This window comes from Danio aesculapii, chromosome 9, assembly GCF_903798145.1.
Source record: "Danio aesculapii chromosome 9, fDanAes4.1, whole genome shotgun sequence".
NCBI lineage: Eukaryota > Metazoa > Chordata > Actinopteri > Cypriniformes > Danionidae > Danio > Danio aesculapii.
The window spans coordinates 35229558-35248328 of NC_079443.1; the positions used below are offsets into that span (position 1 = coordinate 35229558).

An 18771-nucleotide genomic window follows, 5' to 3' on the forward strand; every position below is an offset into this window, starting at 1 on the left:
TTGCATTGTATAATGTAAAAGAAGTGAGTTTTTTTAGAAAACATTCTATTATCACTGAATTCACATGATGAAACAATGCTTTTATTACAGGATGCTACAAATACAACACTGATTTCAATATAACGCGCTATATTTTGCGTTAGTCTGGTCACCAAAAAAAAAAAAAACATTGCCCATTTGGAATAGTAATACCATTTTTAGACAATATTGCTAATCAAGTAACCTTGATTTTAAAATTTATTATTATGGATCGAACAATAAACCAAAATAACATACAGCACCACTACAGAATAAAAACATATTACATTATATGCACATATTAAGGAAAACGTTCTGCGTCAGTGGCATTAAAATGTGTATTTCAAAAATCGATCACTTTACTTAAAATTTGGAATTTACAAGTGTACAATTTCGGGTGAACATTTTTTATCTTGTCTTGTCAGAAATGCAATAGCTAAACCAGCCAAAAACATACTGGAAATGACTGAAACTAGCCTTGAAATGGACAAAACCCCATCTTAAACCAGACTGGTCGACACCACCCTTCAAGTTAGTCTATATTAACTCTTTAAGAAGTTTCCCTAAAAATTGACTTTATAAACAAATATGCTTATTACTTTTAGGTATACTAATCAAAAGTACTACATCTGAAATGACGTTTTAAGTAAACTTATATAAAAAACATCAATAAATTATTTATATGACAAAAACCACCACATTTAAAAAATACCACATTTATCTAAAATTTCAATATTCTTGTTAAATAATGCAGAATTCTCGAGAAACAGATTTAATCCTAAAATTGAGCAGAACATAAAAGTGACGTCGGTGCATTCGACCAATCAGAGGCAGCACATAAAGCGTCAATATTATATTTTATGATTTTTAAAAATTATTATTACTATTTCTGTAATATTGCAGAACTACACCTGTGGTGTCTTTGGTTTATATTTGTAGACAAAGTATTTCATGTTTCATTTCAAATGTAAAACAATTTCACACAATGTTACATTTGTGGCTGTTTAAGTTAACGTAACTCGTTTCAGTGCAGTGTGGCGTTCTTAGAAGTAAATTCACCGAAAACATTGTAGTAGACAAACCTAAAACGCGACGAGAATGCGTGATATGTTATTTCCCGTGGAAGCGTAATATGTGACATCATGACATCACGATGATAATCTGCTTTCCGCTGCTTTCTTCTGTTTACACATGGGGCGGAAATGAGGATGCGTGCCTGAGTGTTAGCAAAGCGTCTGGACGTATATACGCTGCTCGCTGTCCTTTAATCTTATCTACTGATGTTCGCTTCAGGGACTGGATTATTTACTGAATAACTGGTTGTCTGTTGGTCTCGATGTTGGCGTCATGATGGATAAAACAACGCTGTCAGCAGCAGCAGCAGCGGTAGCGGCGCTTCAGTACTGCAACATCGTTGCAGAAGGTGAGAACATATAGTCACCATAGCTCCCAACATATACAAATGCGTACATGAGTAACAATTGCAAGCTTACACCATTGTATGCCTCCTTGTAATGACTGCGGCATCGAAACAGCATCTTTGATTCGGTCTTGCATCAAAATAAAGTTGACTTGGCGTTTGGCGTTTTCAGCATCCAAGAGCTATATGGGAGGCTGGGAGCTAAGTTGTTTGGTAAAATTGCATTGTTTAGCTACAATTAGATTTGCTGGTTTATTCCGCCTTGATGTATTGACGTGTGACTGAAGCAAGACAGAGAAGAACAACAACAACAAGAAAAAAAAATGTTCAGTCAGTTCTGAAATCTGAAAATGAATGTGAACTTACACATACATAAAGCACAGACATCTATCTATCTATCTATCTATCTATCTATCTATCTATCTATCTATCTATCTATCTATCTATCTATCTATCTATCTATCTATCTATCTATCTATCCAAAAGACCCACCCCCTACTGATAAAGTCTAGAATTTGGCCTCTACATGAGCTCACGTGTTCCATTTTTGAAAGTATGGTTTGTAAACTGTGATAATATCCAGTAGAAGAAGGCTTTGTTCAGAGTTTTTAATTTAAAATTCTAATCTCATTACATTATTTATAAAACTGTAATAACATACAGATTAAAAGCATGTTAGGAAATAAACACAATTTTTTGTAAACATAAAAGGATGGTAAGGACATTAATAATAATTTTTTTGTTGCATCAAAAAGTGCGGTTATGGTAATGGCCATCACCAGCCTGAACTGTTGATACAAGGCAAGATGAATCCATGCTTTCATGTTGATGCCAAATTCTGACCCTACCATCCAAATGTCGCAGCACAAATCTTCTATTGTCCAACTGTGGTGAGCCTGTGTGAATTGTAGCCTCAGTTTCCTGTTCTTCGCTGACAGGAGTGTCACCCGGTGTGGTCTTCTGCTGCTGTAGCCCATCTGCCTCAAGGTTTGAAGTGTTGTGCATTCAGAGATGCTCTTCTGCATACCTTGAAGTTGTAACGAGTGGTTATTTGAGTTACTTTTGCCTCTATATCAGCTCGAACCAGTCTGGCCATTCTCCTCTGACCTCTGGCATCAACAAGGCATTTGCGCCCACAGAACTGCCGCTCACTGAATATTTTCCCTTTTTCTGACCATTCTCTATAAACTTTAGACATGGTTGTGCGTGAAAATCCCAGTAGATCAGACCAGCCCATCAGGCACCATCAACCATGCTACGTTCAAAGTCACTTAAATCACCTTTTCTTCCCCATTCTGATGCTCGGTTTGAACTGCAGCAGATCATCTTTACCATGTCTACATGCCTAATTGCATTGATTTGCTGCCATGTGATTGGCTGATTATAATTTTGCATTAATGAGCAGTTGAACAGGTGTATCTAATAAAGTGGCCAGTGAGTTTATGTTATGAATAATTGTGATTAACATATTTACTGGTGAAGCTCACTGTCTGAAATAGGTGGACGGAAGATATTCTGAAATATCTCATGTCATTAGTGTTTATGCTTTAATCTTTATGTGTGAAGTGCTGCATTTTGTACACTTTCAGGTTTATTATTACTTTGTGTTTGCTTTTGGGAGAAGTTCCTATTGACACATCTGTCATAAGAGCAATTTACTTTTTACTGGAGTTAATCTTCAACATGTGCCACTGGACTGTAGCTTCAGCTCGCATATTAAATATAGGGTTTATTAAGTATTGAATCCTGAATATAGAGAGAGCAGCTTAATGGAATGATGATCAAGTGTTTTTAAGTGTTACTGTGGACCTGTACCCATTGTAAATTGAAAACTGCTGCTTACATGCTGTTTTGGTCTTGTTTTTTTTTTTTTTTTGCTTAGCATACAATAATGGCCAGCCATGAGCAACTGTAGAGGTGGACAGAAGGATGACCGAGAGAGGAAATGATGGAGAAATACTTTCCCAAATACGTCCCTTTCTTCAGTCTGCTGGCACTGTCAGGACTGCTCTATCTGCTGTGGAGCATCACCTCGCTGGAAGTGAGCAGAAGTCTCAGCTTGACTTTTAGACTGTGGTTTGTGGCTATACAGTACAACAACAGGATGTACAGCGACATAATTCAATATGCAGCAGATATTTATTTAGGATGATGTGATTTAGCACGCCATTGAACTAGAATTAGATTTAATTATTAGGTTCTGGTTTTGTTTGTGCAGAAACATATGAGGTTTGACAGGAATTAACTTTTGAAGACATTGTTTTTTTTAATGCATAATTTCATATTTACTTACTTTATACTTTGTTGAATATTTCAATTTCAGCAAATTCTTCTTGGACTCAAACAGCACATTTGTTTTAGACTCAGTATGCATTGAATAAAGACAACGCGAAACGTACCAAACAACAAATGAGATTTAAAAGACCCTTCGAGGTAGTTTGCCATTTAAGAATACAAATAGACACTGGTGTAAATGACTCCTTATATCGGTTACTTTTACACAAAGGAACTCTGTAACGCTTCCTCAATGGCAGTACTTAATACATTGGAAATCAAACATGATTCGAATCATTTGCTATTACTTGTGCCTTCCTTAAAACCTAAAAGAAAGTTTGTTTGCTCTTTTACGGCAATCGCTTTAATGGCATCTTTAACAAGACGTGCAAGTTGTATTTTTGAATGAACTGAAAGACTGTCGTACCAAGCCTGCATACCAGAATTTAGTAAACTTCTTGAAGCTGCTTGATGAAACAGCAACATGAGGTTTTTACTTGCTCTAATCAGTCTGAGTCTTCTTAAAAATATAGTCTTTGTTGGAACTTAGTTGGAGCATAATCAGTGAGCACATTTACGTGGACACCAATAATCTGATTTCAATTTGATGAAGACAATACTCTGATTAAGAGTCTACCATGTAAACAGCGAATTTATTTATTTTTTTTTCATTAATTTTATCAGATTAAGGTCATAATCAAACCAAACAGAAATGGAATTAGGACATGTGGAGAATGCCGATTTTAGTTGCATTATTGAAGTGCAGTACAGACATGTAAACACCGCAATTAAATCATTACTGTCAACTAGGATTTTCGCCACGTTTTGCGACAGGATAGTCCATACACACGGCTGTTTGATACTATTCTCTGCACCTACCGAATCAGTGAAGGACCACAGACCAAGGGCGTAGAATTGGCATGGATGGAGAGGACGTGTCCCCACCAATATCCACCAATAACTGAAATGAAACTTTCCAATAGTTTAATCGACTTCAAACTAAAGTAATGCTCCATCAACTCTTAACCTACACGTGCACCAAGTCAAGTTCCTACTAGTTAATCGTAATACGGTTAACAAAGGCAGTGCAAATAATTAAAATTCAGTTTTGATTTTGGCTTCCATGATTATGAAAAACAATAATCGGGATAAGATAGTTAAATTGCGTCACACACACCTCTCTAAATTTCTCTACATTCATACCTCCTCAAAGCCCGACTGCAGTAATTTCATTAAAACTACACTCTTCCAGCTGTTCATACTCCCATTCAATATCTCGTTTGTCGCGGGGGCATGCATGAACTGTTTCTGAATGAAAGTGAAAGTGCCGAACTGCAGTTAAAGTCGACAAATTAAAACCGAAACACACAAAATTACATGAAACTCTGGTGGAAATGTGGATAGCGTGGTGACGCAATGACGTTAATCGAATTATGCGCTATAACATGTAAAATGCAATCATGAAAGGAACATTCAAAAGTCAACTCATGTAAACACCTTAATTGTCTTATTCAGATTAGGGCAAATAATTCGATTACTGATGTCCATGTAAACGTAGTCAATGTGGGCTTTCCAAGTCAGTGCATGATCAGTGACCACCACAAGATACTTAAAGGTATGACTGCACAATATATTATGTCAGCATCGCTTTGCTCATCTGCAAAAAGTCACATAGCTGGAATTGCAATGTTGAGTTTATATGTTGGGATTACAGTTTACTAGGAGCCACAGTTCAGAACACAGAAGATTTTTGGAGTCACTGAAGAGTTTACCCATAATGGAATGAAAATCTATTATTTGCATGTGTTTGTAAGGCCTGGGACTGTGTAAATGTTCAGCGCAAGAGTTTAAATTATTGAGGCATATGAAACTGTACTGTTTGTAACTTTAGCAAAGATAAATTTTTTGAATTATTTATACAATGAAGAACGTACAGTTTATTTTACATTTGATTATTTGAATTTCTGTACCTGAATACTGTAATGTAAAATTTTTCACTTCTTTCCAATAATAATCCAGAATAATCCCCATAATCTTCCAGAACTATCTCAATCAGTCTGAATTAATGAATTCTTTACAAATAAAGCTTTTTAAGCTATCAAGCGAAACTGTACTCGTATCACAGCAGAACAAAATATCGCAATGTCAAATTTTTCCAATATCATGCAGCTAAAGGTATCATCTATTTGTTCAATCACATTACCGTGGATTATGTTTGTTGTATTTTCATCATACTGAAATAATATGTGGTTGTGCAGTGGGTAGCACTGTCGCCTCACAGCAAGAAGGTCGCTGGTTCGAGCCTCGGCTGGGTCAGTTGGCATTTCTGTGTGGAGTTTGCATGTTCTCCCCATGTTCATGTGGGTTTCCTCCGAGTTCTCCAGTTTACCCCTCAAGTCCACAGACATGTGGTATAGGTGAATTGAGTAAGCTAAATTGGCCATAGTGGATGTGTGTGAATGAGAATGTATGGGTGTTTCCCAGTGATGGGTTGCAGCTGGAAAAGCATCCGCTGCGTAAAACAAATGCTGGATAAGTTGGCGACCTCTGATTAATAAAGAAACTAAGCCGAAAAGAAAATGAATGAATGAATGGAATAATAAGTCTTCAATTGTTATGATTGAAAGTCTGTGTTGTTTGATTATTTGGTCTGAAAATCTTAAACCATCTTTAGGTTTGGAAATTAAATGATTCAGCTAACCTTAAAAAAACTATTGTAGGTTTTCAAAATCCACTTTTACAGTATTTCAACTTTTTACTGGCCATTAAAATAGCCAAAACAACTGGCATGACATTAAAACACCATTTAACAAACCTCTCTGTATTCAAATTTCCTGTTTCTGTTTACTGTAGAGCTGGAACTGTCAGACAGTATCAACCTTCTATCAGCTTCAAAACAGCATCCAGTCGGTCTTAAAAACCTCTGAGCTTCTTCTACCCGCGGAGTTCAACTACTCGTTCTGTGCCCACCTTGGCCAGGAGCCCACTGTCGAAGAGGCCAGAGAGGAGAGTTACCTTCTCAAAACCATTGCCTGGCCCGAGTCGTCAATCCTGGGACTGCCTCTGCGTCAAAGTAGCGACCCTGCACAAAGCTATTACATCATCCAAGACACTGGAGACCTGCGGGTCGGAGGGCAGCTGGTGGTCAAAGTGCAGATGCACAACTTTTTGGGCCAACCCAAAAAGCATGGAGGAGACTTTCTAGTTGCGCGACTTCACACACCAGAGTTGGTGGCAGGAGTCGCGGGGCAGGTCCGTGACCACAACAATGGAAACTACACTTTATTTTTTCCGCTGCTTTGGGCAGGTGTTGTCCAGGTGGAGCTGACCATGATTCACTCCAGCGAAGCCGTGATGGTTCTCAAGCGACTGAGAGAGGAGCAGTCGGACAGAGTGTTTTTCAAGAGCCTCTTCCGCTCAGGTTACATCTCTGAAACCACTCTGTGTAATCTGTGTTTGCCCCTCAAGCCGCAGCCGCTTTGCAACTACACAGACCCCCAGACTGGAGAACCCTGGTACTGTTATAAGCCTAAGATGCTGGACTGTGATACACGGATAAACCACTCCAAAGGGGGGTATAAGAAAAACCTTCTCACTGTTTATGAGTCACAGTTCTTCCAAAGGTGAGTGCCTTTCATCATTGGCTGCGTGTAGAGTAGCAGTAAGTTGCACAGTACAAATATCTGCATTTTCCAGTGACAGTATATACAGTGGGGGAAATGAGTATTCAACACATCACCATTTTTCTCAGAAAACATATTTCTAAAGGTGTTGTAGACTTGAAATTTACCAGATGTTGATAACAACTAAAGAAATCCATGCAAAGAAAACTAATAATAACAATAGATTTTATTTATATAGCGCCTTTCCAGAGCTCAAGGACGCTTTACAAAGAATGTAACAAAAAGAGATAGTACAAGCAGACATTGAAAAAAACAGTAAACAAGTAGAGACAACATTAGATAAACAAACATACAGGAAGTCAAATAAACAAACTGGAAATACAAAACAAGACCTAAGAGACAAATAAGCAGAGTGCAGGTGGAACAAATAAAGTGGTCAGTTTGTCAGATCAGAAGTGAAGCATTCAGAGACCAAGTGAGTTTTAAGCAAAGATTTGAATTCTGAGATATTAACAGAACGGAGTGAACATGGTAAAGAGTTTCAAAGTTTGGGTGCAATAATACTAAGTGATCTACTAATTTAAACTAATTTAATTAGTTTACAAATTATTCATTCATTCATTTTCTTTTTCGGCTTAGTCCCTTTATTAATCTGGGGTCGCCACAGCGGAATGAACCGCCAACTCATCCAGCATATGTTTTACGCAGCGGATGCCCTTCCAGCCGCAACCCATCACCGGGAAACCCATACACACTCATTCGCACACATACATACACTATGGAAAATTTAGCCTACCCAATTCACCTGTACCGCATGTCTTTGGACTGTGGGGGGAAACTGGAGCACCCGGAGGAAACCTACGCAAACGCAGGAAGAACATGCAAACTCCACACAGAAACGCCAACTGACCTAGCCGAGGCTCGAACCAGCGACCTTCTTGCTGTGAGGCGACTGCACTACCTACTGCACCGCTGCGTTGCCCCGTTTACAAATTAAGTTATGCATAATAAAATGAAATGGTACAGGAAAAAAGTACTGAACGCATGAAGAAAGGGAGGTGTAGAAAGGCAGTGAAATCCCAGACAGCAGCTAAAATCTCTCAGTAATTCTTCAGCAACTCTCTGCACTTCGTCAGTGTAAATGAATATTAGCTGCTTCAGTCCAACATCTACATTACAAGGATGATGAGGATTAAACCAGGGTGGACATTTCAAGACAATGACCCAAAACACAGCCAAGGAAACTCAAATGCTTTCAGTGAAAGAAAATCAAGCTGTAGAATGGCCCAGCCAATCACCTGACTTGAATCCAATAGAAAATACAAAATAAAGATCAGGTTTGATAGACGAAACCCACAAAACCATCAAGATTTTTACACATTAAAATTCATGTGACTTAATTTTTCATATGAGGTGCCTTTTGCCATCATCAAAAAGTTTTTATTTAAAGTATTAAATACATTTCAGTAGTTCAGTACTTTCCCCTTGTGTCATTCCATTGTTATAACACAACATTTTTTCACTTTTTTTTGTTTTGTTATATTTTAATGTGTGTATTGTTTGGGGTTTTATCAAAATCTGGTTCAATTCCATGTCAACAGCTCCTTTAGAAAGATTATTCCCCCGCTGTACTTTGCACAGAATGTATTTATGTATACAGCTTTCTGTCTATTTGTCAATTTCTCTGGTTTTATTTGGTATGAGTTTGAGTAAAATATGAGTATTTGTTTTGTTCTGTAAAAGTTTGTGCTATCGCACATAGCAAAAAAATGTGCTAGTGCACATTGTTATTCTTTAGGTGAACAATTGATCCTTAGAAGTTATTCCACTGAAAAAAAATGTTTGTTTTGGTAATCCTCAATCAAAGTCTGGCCATTTGCTTCCATGTTTGCAGTGGCGGTCCTTTTGATGTCAATTTATTGGCTTCAGCCACAATATTCTTAACCATGCCCCTCTCACTGTTAGTTTGCTATGAGGGAATGATGCACAAAAATGCACAAAAAGAAAGCCCCGCCCCCTACTCAATATTCTATTTCAGCTGGAAGTACATCAACATACTGAGAGAAAAAAATGGCTCTGCAACTTCAGCTTTATGCAAACTTTAAATTTAGAACTGTCATCAGTAGTTTGCAGAAGAAAAATAAAATTACATTTTTGATGACCGTGTGTACACCTTTTTCTACGTTGTTCTCAAATATCACTTTAATTTTGTGTTTGTTATAGTGGAGTAAATATCAAAGTTCCAATACATTCTGCAGGGATGGACAATGTGACTGTTCGGCCGGCTTCTAAAGGTATTGTGGCACATGGAAACTCATAAATGCAAACAAGTAACAATTAGGGTTTCTTTATTCATGTATGTGGGAAGTCTTTCATGCTCATCAGTGCAAGTTGCTAATTGAAAGATATAATATTGACTAATAGTACATTATCAGTTTGACTGCCCTGACTCTATTGGATGAGGACAGCATGAAGTGAACTGGATGATAACACTGCTGCCTTCTGTAGAACTGCTTTATAGATTAATTGAGTTTTGAATGAATTTTGCAATATCAACACAGATAGAGAGAGAGAATTATATATCCGGTTAAAGTAGCACTTTCATATGATAAAAAACAGCACTATTGTTAAATATTACTATAATTTTAAATGTCTTATCTATTTTAATATATTTAAAATTGTCATTAATTCCTGTGCTGGCGAAGCTTGATGTTCAGCACAATTTATTTTGTCCTTATACTCAAAATAAACTCAAATTAATTGTTTTTGCAAATTTAATTGGATTAAACATAAAACAATGAAATTAACTTAATAAATTTGTGTTGGGACAACATATTGGAACCCATGATTTTTAGTGTAGTGTCACGTGATGCTTCAGAAAATTATTCAAATATCCTGATTTGTTGCTAAAAAAGCATTTATATTTGAATACATTTGAATTAAGAATCATTTATATGTTTGCATGTTTTCCCCAAGATTCTTCTGATGAATATAAGTTTCAAAAGAACTGCCTTTTATTAGTTAAAATAATAATAAAATCTTTCTGATCCTAAATCTCTGAATGCTGTGTTTCATATAAAACCTGGTTTGATCTCTTAAAAGGCATACTCAAAGGCATACACACCCAAATAATAAAAAATTCACTCACCCTTGAGTAGCTTTGACTTTCATTATTCTTAAAGATTTGGAAGAACGCTGAAAACCTGTAAGTAACCACTGACTTTAAAGTAGGAAAACATACTATAAAACATCTTTTGTGTTTAACAGAAGGAAGAAACTCAAAGATTTGAAACAAGTAAAGGGGAAGTAAATTATGACAGAATCTCTTCAATTCATCTCAAGTTAATTTCAGCATTATAAAATACTCTTCAGCCTCAAAGTCAACAACATTTTCTCATTTTAATTTTTTGCTTCCTTTCCTAAACCATTTAATGTCTCTATTTCCTTCCAGGACGAACCAAAAAGATGCGTCTTGAATTCACTCCATCTGGTTACTACTACAAAGGATCATGGAAGTCGTTGAGTGGTGTGGTCCCGCGTCAGTTCAATACCTCTTCACTTATAAACCAGTGTCTTAGAGGCAAAATGCTGTACATGTACGGAGACTCCACTGTGAGGCAATGGTACGAGTATCTTATCACACATGTCCCAGGTCAGTCTTTTTTTCTTTTTTGGAAAATTGTTCACATAGGGAGTGCTTTTCTGATTGGCTGTCTATTGCCCTGTTTACACCTGTGTTTTGTTAGAGATGAGGGATAGACAAGGGATACACATGGCTGCATTCCAGTCCAATTTATTAAGCACTTTACTTGCTTATTCAATTAAATTAAATTCAATTATTTTTAATTGATGTTTATTTCTATAGCGCTTTTACAATGTAGATTGTGTTAAAGCAGCTTAGCATTGAAGTTCTTGTAAATTGAAACTGTGTCAGTCCAGTTTTCAGAGTTGAATTCAGTTTAGTTCAGTTAGTGTGGTTTAATTTTAACTGTTGAAAGTCCAAACACTGAAGAGCAAATACATTGAAGCGCAGCTCCACAAGTCCCAAACCAAGCAAGCCAGTGGCGAGGAACAAACTTCACCAATTAACAAAAGTGAAAGAAAAAAACCTAATGAGAAACCAGGCTCAGTTGGGATTACTTCCCTCCATCTCGTTCACTCAGATGTACATCGATTGTACATTATTGTACATCATTGCACAAGTATCCACTACTGGAGCACTTGGGAACTGCACTGTTGTCATAATCACAGTGCATTCTAGGACATAGGTTTCAAACTCAATTCCTGAAGGGCCGCAGCTCTGCAGTTTTGCTCCAACCCTAATCAAACACAGCTGGTCAAACTAATTATGGTGTTTAAGACTAGTGTCTAGTAGTCTTGAACATCTTGAATATTTGGATCAGCTGTGTTTGATTAGGGTCAGAGCAAAACTGCAGAGCTGCTGGCCACCAGGAATTGTGTTTGAAACCTATGTCCTAGGACATATAGGTGTTGTGTAGTGGACATATTAAACTGACTCACTCCCTCTGTCAATATCATGTATATGTCCATATAAATGTCACTTCACTTGACAAAGTGGAATGTACTTTATAATACCATCGGGGAATCCCCTAAGGGGGGAAGGGAAGTGTGCAAGTGTGTGTCTATAGGTGGAGTGGAACGCAGCCATGATCATTTGGTGTTTTAGAGTGTTTTGATCCAGTTAAAAAAAAACATGATCTGGATCTTGTGGCTGTGCTCATTTCAGAGGCTGCATCCTCTGAAGGATGTATTCGAAGGGCTCTGGGTCATCGTGGCACGATGGTCTCATTTTTAAAAAAAATTCGAAGGCTCCTTGAAATGCAGCCTCAAAATGCATCAATTGGATACTTTGCAGCCTCGAACATCCCAAGATTTATTGCGCGGCATGACTTATTAAAAGAAAACTCCAGATTAAATGTATGAATTAGGCTTTATTTTACTTGAAGATCTAAAGACGTTAAAAAAACAAAAAGAGTATGACATGTTTTACGAAAAAGTGATTTTATAGACATTTTACATTTTTATGTGTACATGTATGGATCAAAGGAAATATATTTCCAGCTTCTGTAAAGCTTGCTTTGCCTTCAATTTGCTTAAAATAACTTTGAAAAAAGTTTTAAAATAACTTTGAAAAAAGTCTTGCAAGAATTAATAATAAAATAACAATTATTATAATGGCAACATTGGCCGTAAGGTGGCTCAGTGGTTAGTACTGTTGGCTCACAGCAAGCATGTCACTGGTCGGAGTATCGGCCGTGCCAGTTGGCATTTCTGTGTGGAGTTTGCATGTTCTCCCAGTGTTCCCGTGGGTTTCCTTCGGGTGTTCCGGTTTCCCCCAGAGCCCAAAAACATGCAGTATAAAATTATAACAAACAATAAGTTTATACAATATAGGAAATAAAGGCAAACAATCAGTCAATATACAGAATGCACAATATTACATTTATTATTAACTTATCTCAGTCAAAACACGTTACCTGAGAACAAGTAATAGATTCAAAAGACCAAAGTCGGGGAATATGTCGTGAGATATAGACAACAAGATGAATTAAATCTCATGTTTAACAAATATAGTGAGATTGGAACGAGCGGTAGATCCTTGATGAACAGTCCGACGAGCACAGCTCTCATCTGGCTAGATATGCTGCAGCGCATGCCAGTGTGTGTGTGTGGTCACGTGATGTGCATTTTCAGTGGTTTGGTGTAGACAGAGAGTTGTTCAGAAATGCTGGGTGAAATGCTAGTGTGGACGCGGATCGTTTTCATTCTAAAACGCTGTTTTAAAACTAAAACATACTAGTGTAAACAGGGCCTAAGTGTGAATGAGTGTATGGGTGTTTCCCAGTACTGGGTTGTGGCTGGAAGGGCATCCGCTACGTAAAACATATTCCGCAATAGCTAGTGGTTCATTCCGCAGTGGTGACCCCTGATGCATAAAGGACTAAGCCGAAGGAAAATGAATGAATGAATGAATAATAGTAACATTATATAGATTCCATAAATTTAGCAATTTGAATGTGGCCATTTTTTTTTTTAAACCTTAATGTAGAGTCAGTGTTTTCCCCTAAATAATCATGCTAATAATGTATTTCAACACAATCTCACGGCAATTCTTAACTTTTTGATTTAGTGGCTAATTCGTATGAATTCCTACAATTTAGTACGATTTGCTCATCCACCAATGACGGTTGGGTTTAGGGGTGGGGTTAGGTGCCACGCCTCCTTTTTAAAATCTTACAATTTCATACCACTAAACTCATACGAATTCGTACGAATTAGCCACTAAACTGACAAAACATAAAATACGTTTTCTCGTGAGATCAGGCTGGCAATCTAACATTTTCTTCAAGAATGGGTATGATTGTTTTTCCTCTTGATTCTACATCTCATTCCTTCTTTAATCCCACAATTCTAGAGTTAAAAGAATTCAACTTTCACAGCGCAAAGAATGTTGGCCCGTACATGGCAGTGAACATGAACTACAACACACTGTTGAAGTACCGCTGCCACGGGCCGCCTATCCGCTTCACCTCAGTCTCCTCGGCTGAGATGCGCTACATCTCAAACGAGCTGGACGGCTTGCGCGGGGGTTCAGACACAGTGGTTGTGATTAGTATCTGGTCACATTTCAGCACTTACCCAGTGCCGGTGTACATACGACGCTTGCGCCACATCCGCAAGGCCGTAATCCGACTGCTAAACCGAGAACCCACCACTCTGGTTTTCATACGCACCGGCAACCTCCAGAAGCTGGATGCGGAGTCTAGCTTGTTCAACAGCGACTGGTTTTCCCAACAGCTTGACGCTGTGCTGAGAGCCATGTTTAAAGGTCTGAACGTTCAGCTGGTGGACGCCTGGGAGATGACGCTCGCCCACCACCACCCGCATCAACTGCACCCTCAACTCGACATTGTATCCAACATGGTAAACTTCATGCTTTCCCACATCTGCCCAGTGAGAAAAAAGAAAAAACGCGGTTAGCTTATGCATGCGCTGTTTGTGGGCATTCTTGAGGAACTAGTGAGTTTGCTCTTACCTCTGGCTTTGGGATCAGCTCTTTCGCCATGTATTCAGCCATTGTTTGCTATGTGTTTGGACTTACAAATGACCGTGATGATTTTGCTTGCAATATTAAAATGCAAAAGCATCAGAAGTTAATGTAGCCTTTGGCAAATTTGCACCGATACCGATATCGTTATAGGGCTCGATGCTGAGCTCACGTACTCCGATACCAAAGACAGATACCTACTTTTGATTGTTACACAACATTTAACGTTGTTATATAGTGGTATGCTACAAACGTTTATTTGGTGAAATAAGATTTGGAGCTTTTTGACAACTTTGTGACCGGTCGCTAAGGATTTTTATTTAATTTTATTATGTTCTTGGTTTGCTAAATGTTTGTGAAATGTTTTGACACTTTGACGAAAAAGAAATCTGAGTTACTGTTGTTCATAATTACAGAGAAGCTGTGCTAAAGCTATCCAGTCTAACTGTGTCATATTTCGGAAAATGGCATTTTACCAAAAAGTACCAAAAGGTATCGGTATCAGTATCGGCAAGTACCAAAAAAAAAAGATCAGTATTCGTAAATGGTATCGGTGCATCCCTATTTTAAGGAATGCTTGAATTTTATAAATTTTTTTGTTCAAATGTTCAAAACATTTTCCTTGAGGAGATTAAAGAGGGTTTGGATGATTCAAATTGGCAGAATGTTTAATGTAACTGACTGTATATTGTTATTAGTGGTGTAACGAATCACAAATCTCACAGTTCAGAATCGGATCACACTATGGTTTTTGAGTCTCGAATTGATTTTCGGAGCAGCTAAAAAGAGATGAGACATGTCATTTGCTTTTCATTTATACAAAAATATTACTGCAAAGGGTGATCCCTATGCAATTGTTTTACATGTTGGATTAACCTACAAGTTCAAAAAAGTTATTAATCTGTGGGTCACGTGCATTCCGAACTGTGGGTTGTGATCTGTACGGATCACGGATCAACCATGATCCATTACACCCCTAATAGTTATAATAATAATAACCTTTATTAAACAAGGTAAGTCAATTGAGAACCAGTTCTCATCTACAATGACGACCTGGCCAAGAGGCAACATATAAAGCAGATACGAAGCAGCAGGGACACAATACAATAACAATTTCACAGATGCAGATAATGACATATAAAACCAAGGACAAACAGCAAGCACAGTGATCTTGTACTGTTAACTGGATTGAATTTGTAAAGGATGATAGTGGTATAAAAGTGTTGAGCTTTAAGATCTGCTGCAGATGATACTGAAAAGAGTAGCGACCAAATGAGGTTCGAACTTTGGGTATGCAAAGGTTAATAAAACTATTGGAGTGCAGATTTGGACATGTTTTCTGAATGTTAAGAAGTAAAGCAATAGATTTGTTGACGTGATTGAAGAGAGGCCAATTCAATAAGGAATACAGTTGACAGTGATGAGTATTAAATGGCGCACCAGAAACAAAACCAATTGCTGCATGATAAATAATATCCAGTTTGTGAAAGAGCGTTTTCGAAGCTGAACTGTAAATTAGATCCCCATAATGCAAAATTGGTAATACTGTTACTGGTATTAGACCAAATGCTGCTTTGAAGAGTGCATAAAAGAAGATTTAAAGAGTTTAGATGCAAAAACCTCTAAATGCTGTTTGATATTTTTTGTAAAATTACCATTTCTCTGAGTCTTGTGTGTAGGCTCAGACATTTTACTTTTATAGTCACGAATAAGTTCTTTTCATTGCCTTTTAAAGTAAAATACTTCAACAAAAACATAGGAGGCTGGGAAAAATGCTCATTGTAGGAGAAAACTTCAGATGGCATTTAGAGGTTTTTGCGTCTGAACTCTTCATTTGTTTCTGTAAAGAAAGCCAATATGAGCTTTAACCTTCTGAGCAATTAATTTATGCGAGTTTCAAATGACCGTTTACCATCTAACCAGATTCCAAGATATTTGTAGCAGTCAACATAATCAATCTTAGTACCGTCCAATGAGGACGTTTTAGGGAGGAAACTTAACATGTGGTACATATTCAAAACCATATATAAACTAAATGATGATTGGTAAACGCGCATTGGATGTTTAAAAAAAACTTTGTTTAAAAGTCAGAGAAGAACTAGATGTATAAATGAAGGTATCGCCAGTGTATATATGAATGTAAGAATCACCTGCAGCAGAAGCAATCTCATTATCATGAATGTTAAAAAGTGTAGGCCCCAATATGCTACATTGTAGGACCCAACTTTGAAACTTTGCTGTTCATTTATTCAATCTCAGAAGCATACTGGGTGGTCTTTTTCTTCTGCATAACATTAAAGATAAATTTTTGCAAAAACGATGATCCATAAAATGAAAGTCATTAATATCTGGGTTTCTATTCCTATGTGAAGTGTTTCAAAGAAAAAATCCCAAATGCGAAGATGTTAGAGTGGCTGACTGTTACCAACAGACTAAAGGCAAGCATAATGGGGTCACGTGGGTGAAATTTTGTTATGTCATTGTTTATTTAGCAAATGTTTCCACCTAAAAAAAAAGAAAAGAAAAAAAAACACCAAGCAAATGTGAAAAACTTTTGGAAAATTAAGGTATTTTATTAAAAATTTGCCATTTCTATCACTCATTTCTAATGTGATTCTTCAAAATGTGCATGAACATAGGCTGATGGAAACCCAGCTAGTGGCAACATATACAGCCAGAACAGAATTACTACCCATGTTTCCTAATGATACCTCTGCAAACCACCTTGCGCATGTTCACAGCAGTCTGGATCATGAGCTTCCTGTTTATCACATAAGTGCAGTTTTGTATGCTATTATGCGACAGTAAGCTCTCGCTTCAGGCTGTTGTGATCAGGGCATTTCCCAAGGTTGCAGATTGAAGATAATAGTGTCATGAATAATGTTCAGTTTCTTGCTCAGACCAATCATTTCACTTTATAAGGTCTTTATATATCATCAGGAGACATGTGTATTCATTTTGTGTCACCTCAATTTAATTATTTAATTTGATTAATAGTTTCAATAATGGTTAAGGACAAGTAGTGGTTAAGGCCGGGGTTCTCAATTCCCCCTCCTTCTGCCCTGCACATTTTGTTTCCTTACTTAACTCACCTGATTCAGATCATCATCTCGTTAACAGAGAGAGCCAAATACTGATCCTTGTCTGTCAAATAAGAGACATACAAAATGTGCAGGGCGGCGGGGCTCGAGGACTGGAATTGAGAACCAATGGGTTAAGGACAAATTGACCAGAGGGCGAGTAAATTAACAGCACATTTTCCTTTGCGCTTCATCAATCTCTTTAACTTAGCATAATACAGAAATCTTTCATTAATGTTTTCTTTGAAAACCCCACTGGCGACATTTTCCTCTCTAAATATTCTTTGCAATGAATAAGGTCCAACTTGTGTTTGTTCTTAATTCTGTATATTTATGTGGGCAACAGGCATTAACTAACCAGTTAGCATTTTCTGCAATCAGGGATTTGAATAGGCAGTTAAAAAAAGTTTACTGCAAATTTAATAATTATTTATCAGCATTTTGTTCCAAACTGATATTCTGTGCATATATACTTATAGTTTTTTTCTCTTTCATTATGTCGATTCATAATGCTGAAGGGACACAAACACTGATACTTTTTAAAAGAATATTAGAATGAATATGAAAGGATGTTATAAATGTTTGGAGAAATGTGAAGATGAGTTTTAATTATCTACCGCAGACTATAAAACATAAACCATATAAAAGATTACACTGAAGATAATTGCAGACAGCACAGTATATAGTATGTGTTTTATGAACTATGGGTACAGGTGCAATTGTGTGTCTTGGTTAACAGGGACTACATTAGCTGGTCATTATGTGTCCTTGCAACTCCCATTAATGCCAGTTATGATATTTGACAAACCATTATGCTTTTGACAAGTCCAAATATAATATGCATTTTCCTGTATCCATTTTGTATGCTGTATTTTATGTTTTGTATACAAATGCAATGTGTTTCTTTACAGTCAGTTCATGTGCCATATTTAATACTTCATGTGCTTAATTCATTCCCATTCCACTTGTTTGTGCCATATACAGCTGTTAAATTGGGTCTCTGAGTTTAATGAAAAGGACAAATCAAAATAAATGTATCCTTATGCATCCAAAGTAAATACTTCATGTCGAAAGCCTTTCTTGAATGATATGCAATTTTCCAATTTTTGTGAACAATTAAGTCCTGTTTTTTTTTTTTTTGGTGTATTGTCCTTGGATTACTCTGCCTGCGTAATCCACTCTGGATTGCTGTTTCATTTCTTCAAAACATCCTTTCCTATTGAACACTTGTGGTCCCATTTGACAACTAAAATAAATAAATTGCTATCACAAAAAATAAAAGTCAAC

The 18771-nt window shown here is 37.1% G+C and overlaps 1 protein-coding gene across 1 annotated transcript; it reads left to right on the forward strand.

The window, feature by feature from the left end:
• Positions 1–1178: 1178 nt before the first annotated feature.
• nxpe3 (neurexophilin and PC-esterase domain family, member 3) lies at positions 1179–18742 on the forward strand. Its single transcript, XM_056465579.1, has 6 exons — positions 1179–1441; positions 3321–3479; positions 6566–7335; positions 9559–9629; positions 10787–10987; positions 13772–18742. Exons 2-6 carry the CDS (start codon positions 3384–3386, stop codon positions 14335–14337), a joined length of 1704 nt encoding a protein of 567 aa, XP_056321554.1. The 5' UTR covers positions 1179–1441; positions 3321–3383; the 3' UTR covers positions 14338–18742.
• Positions 18743–18771: the final 29 nt, after the last annotated feature.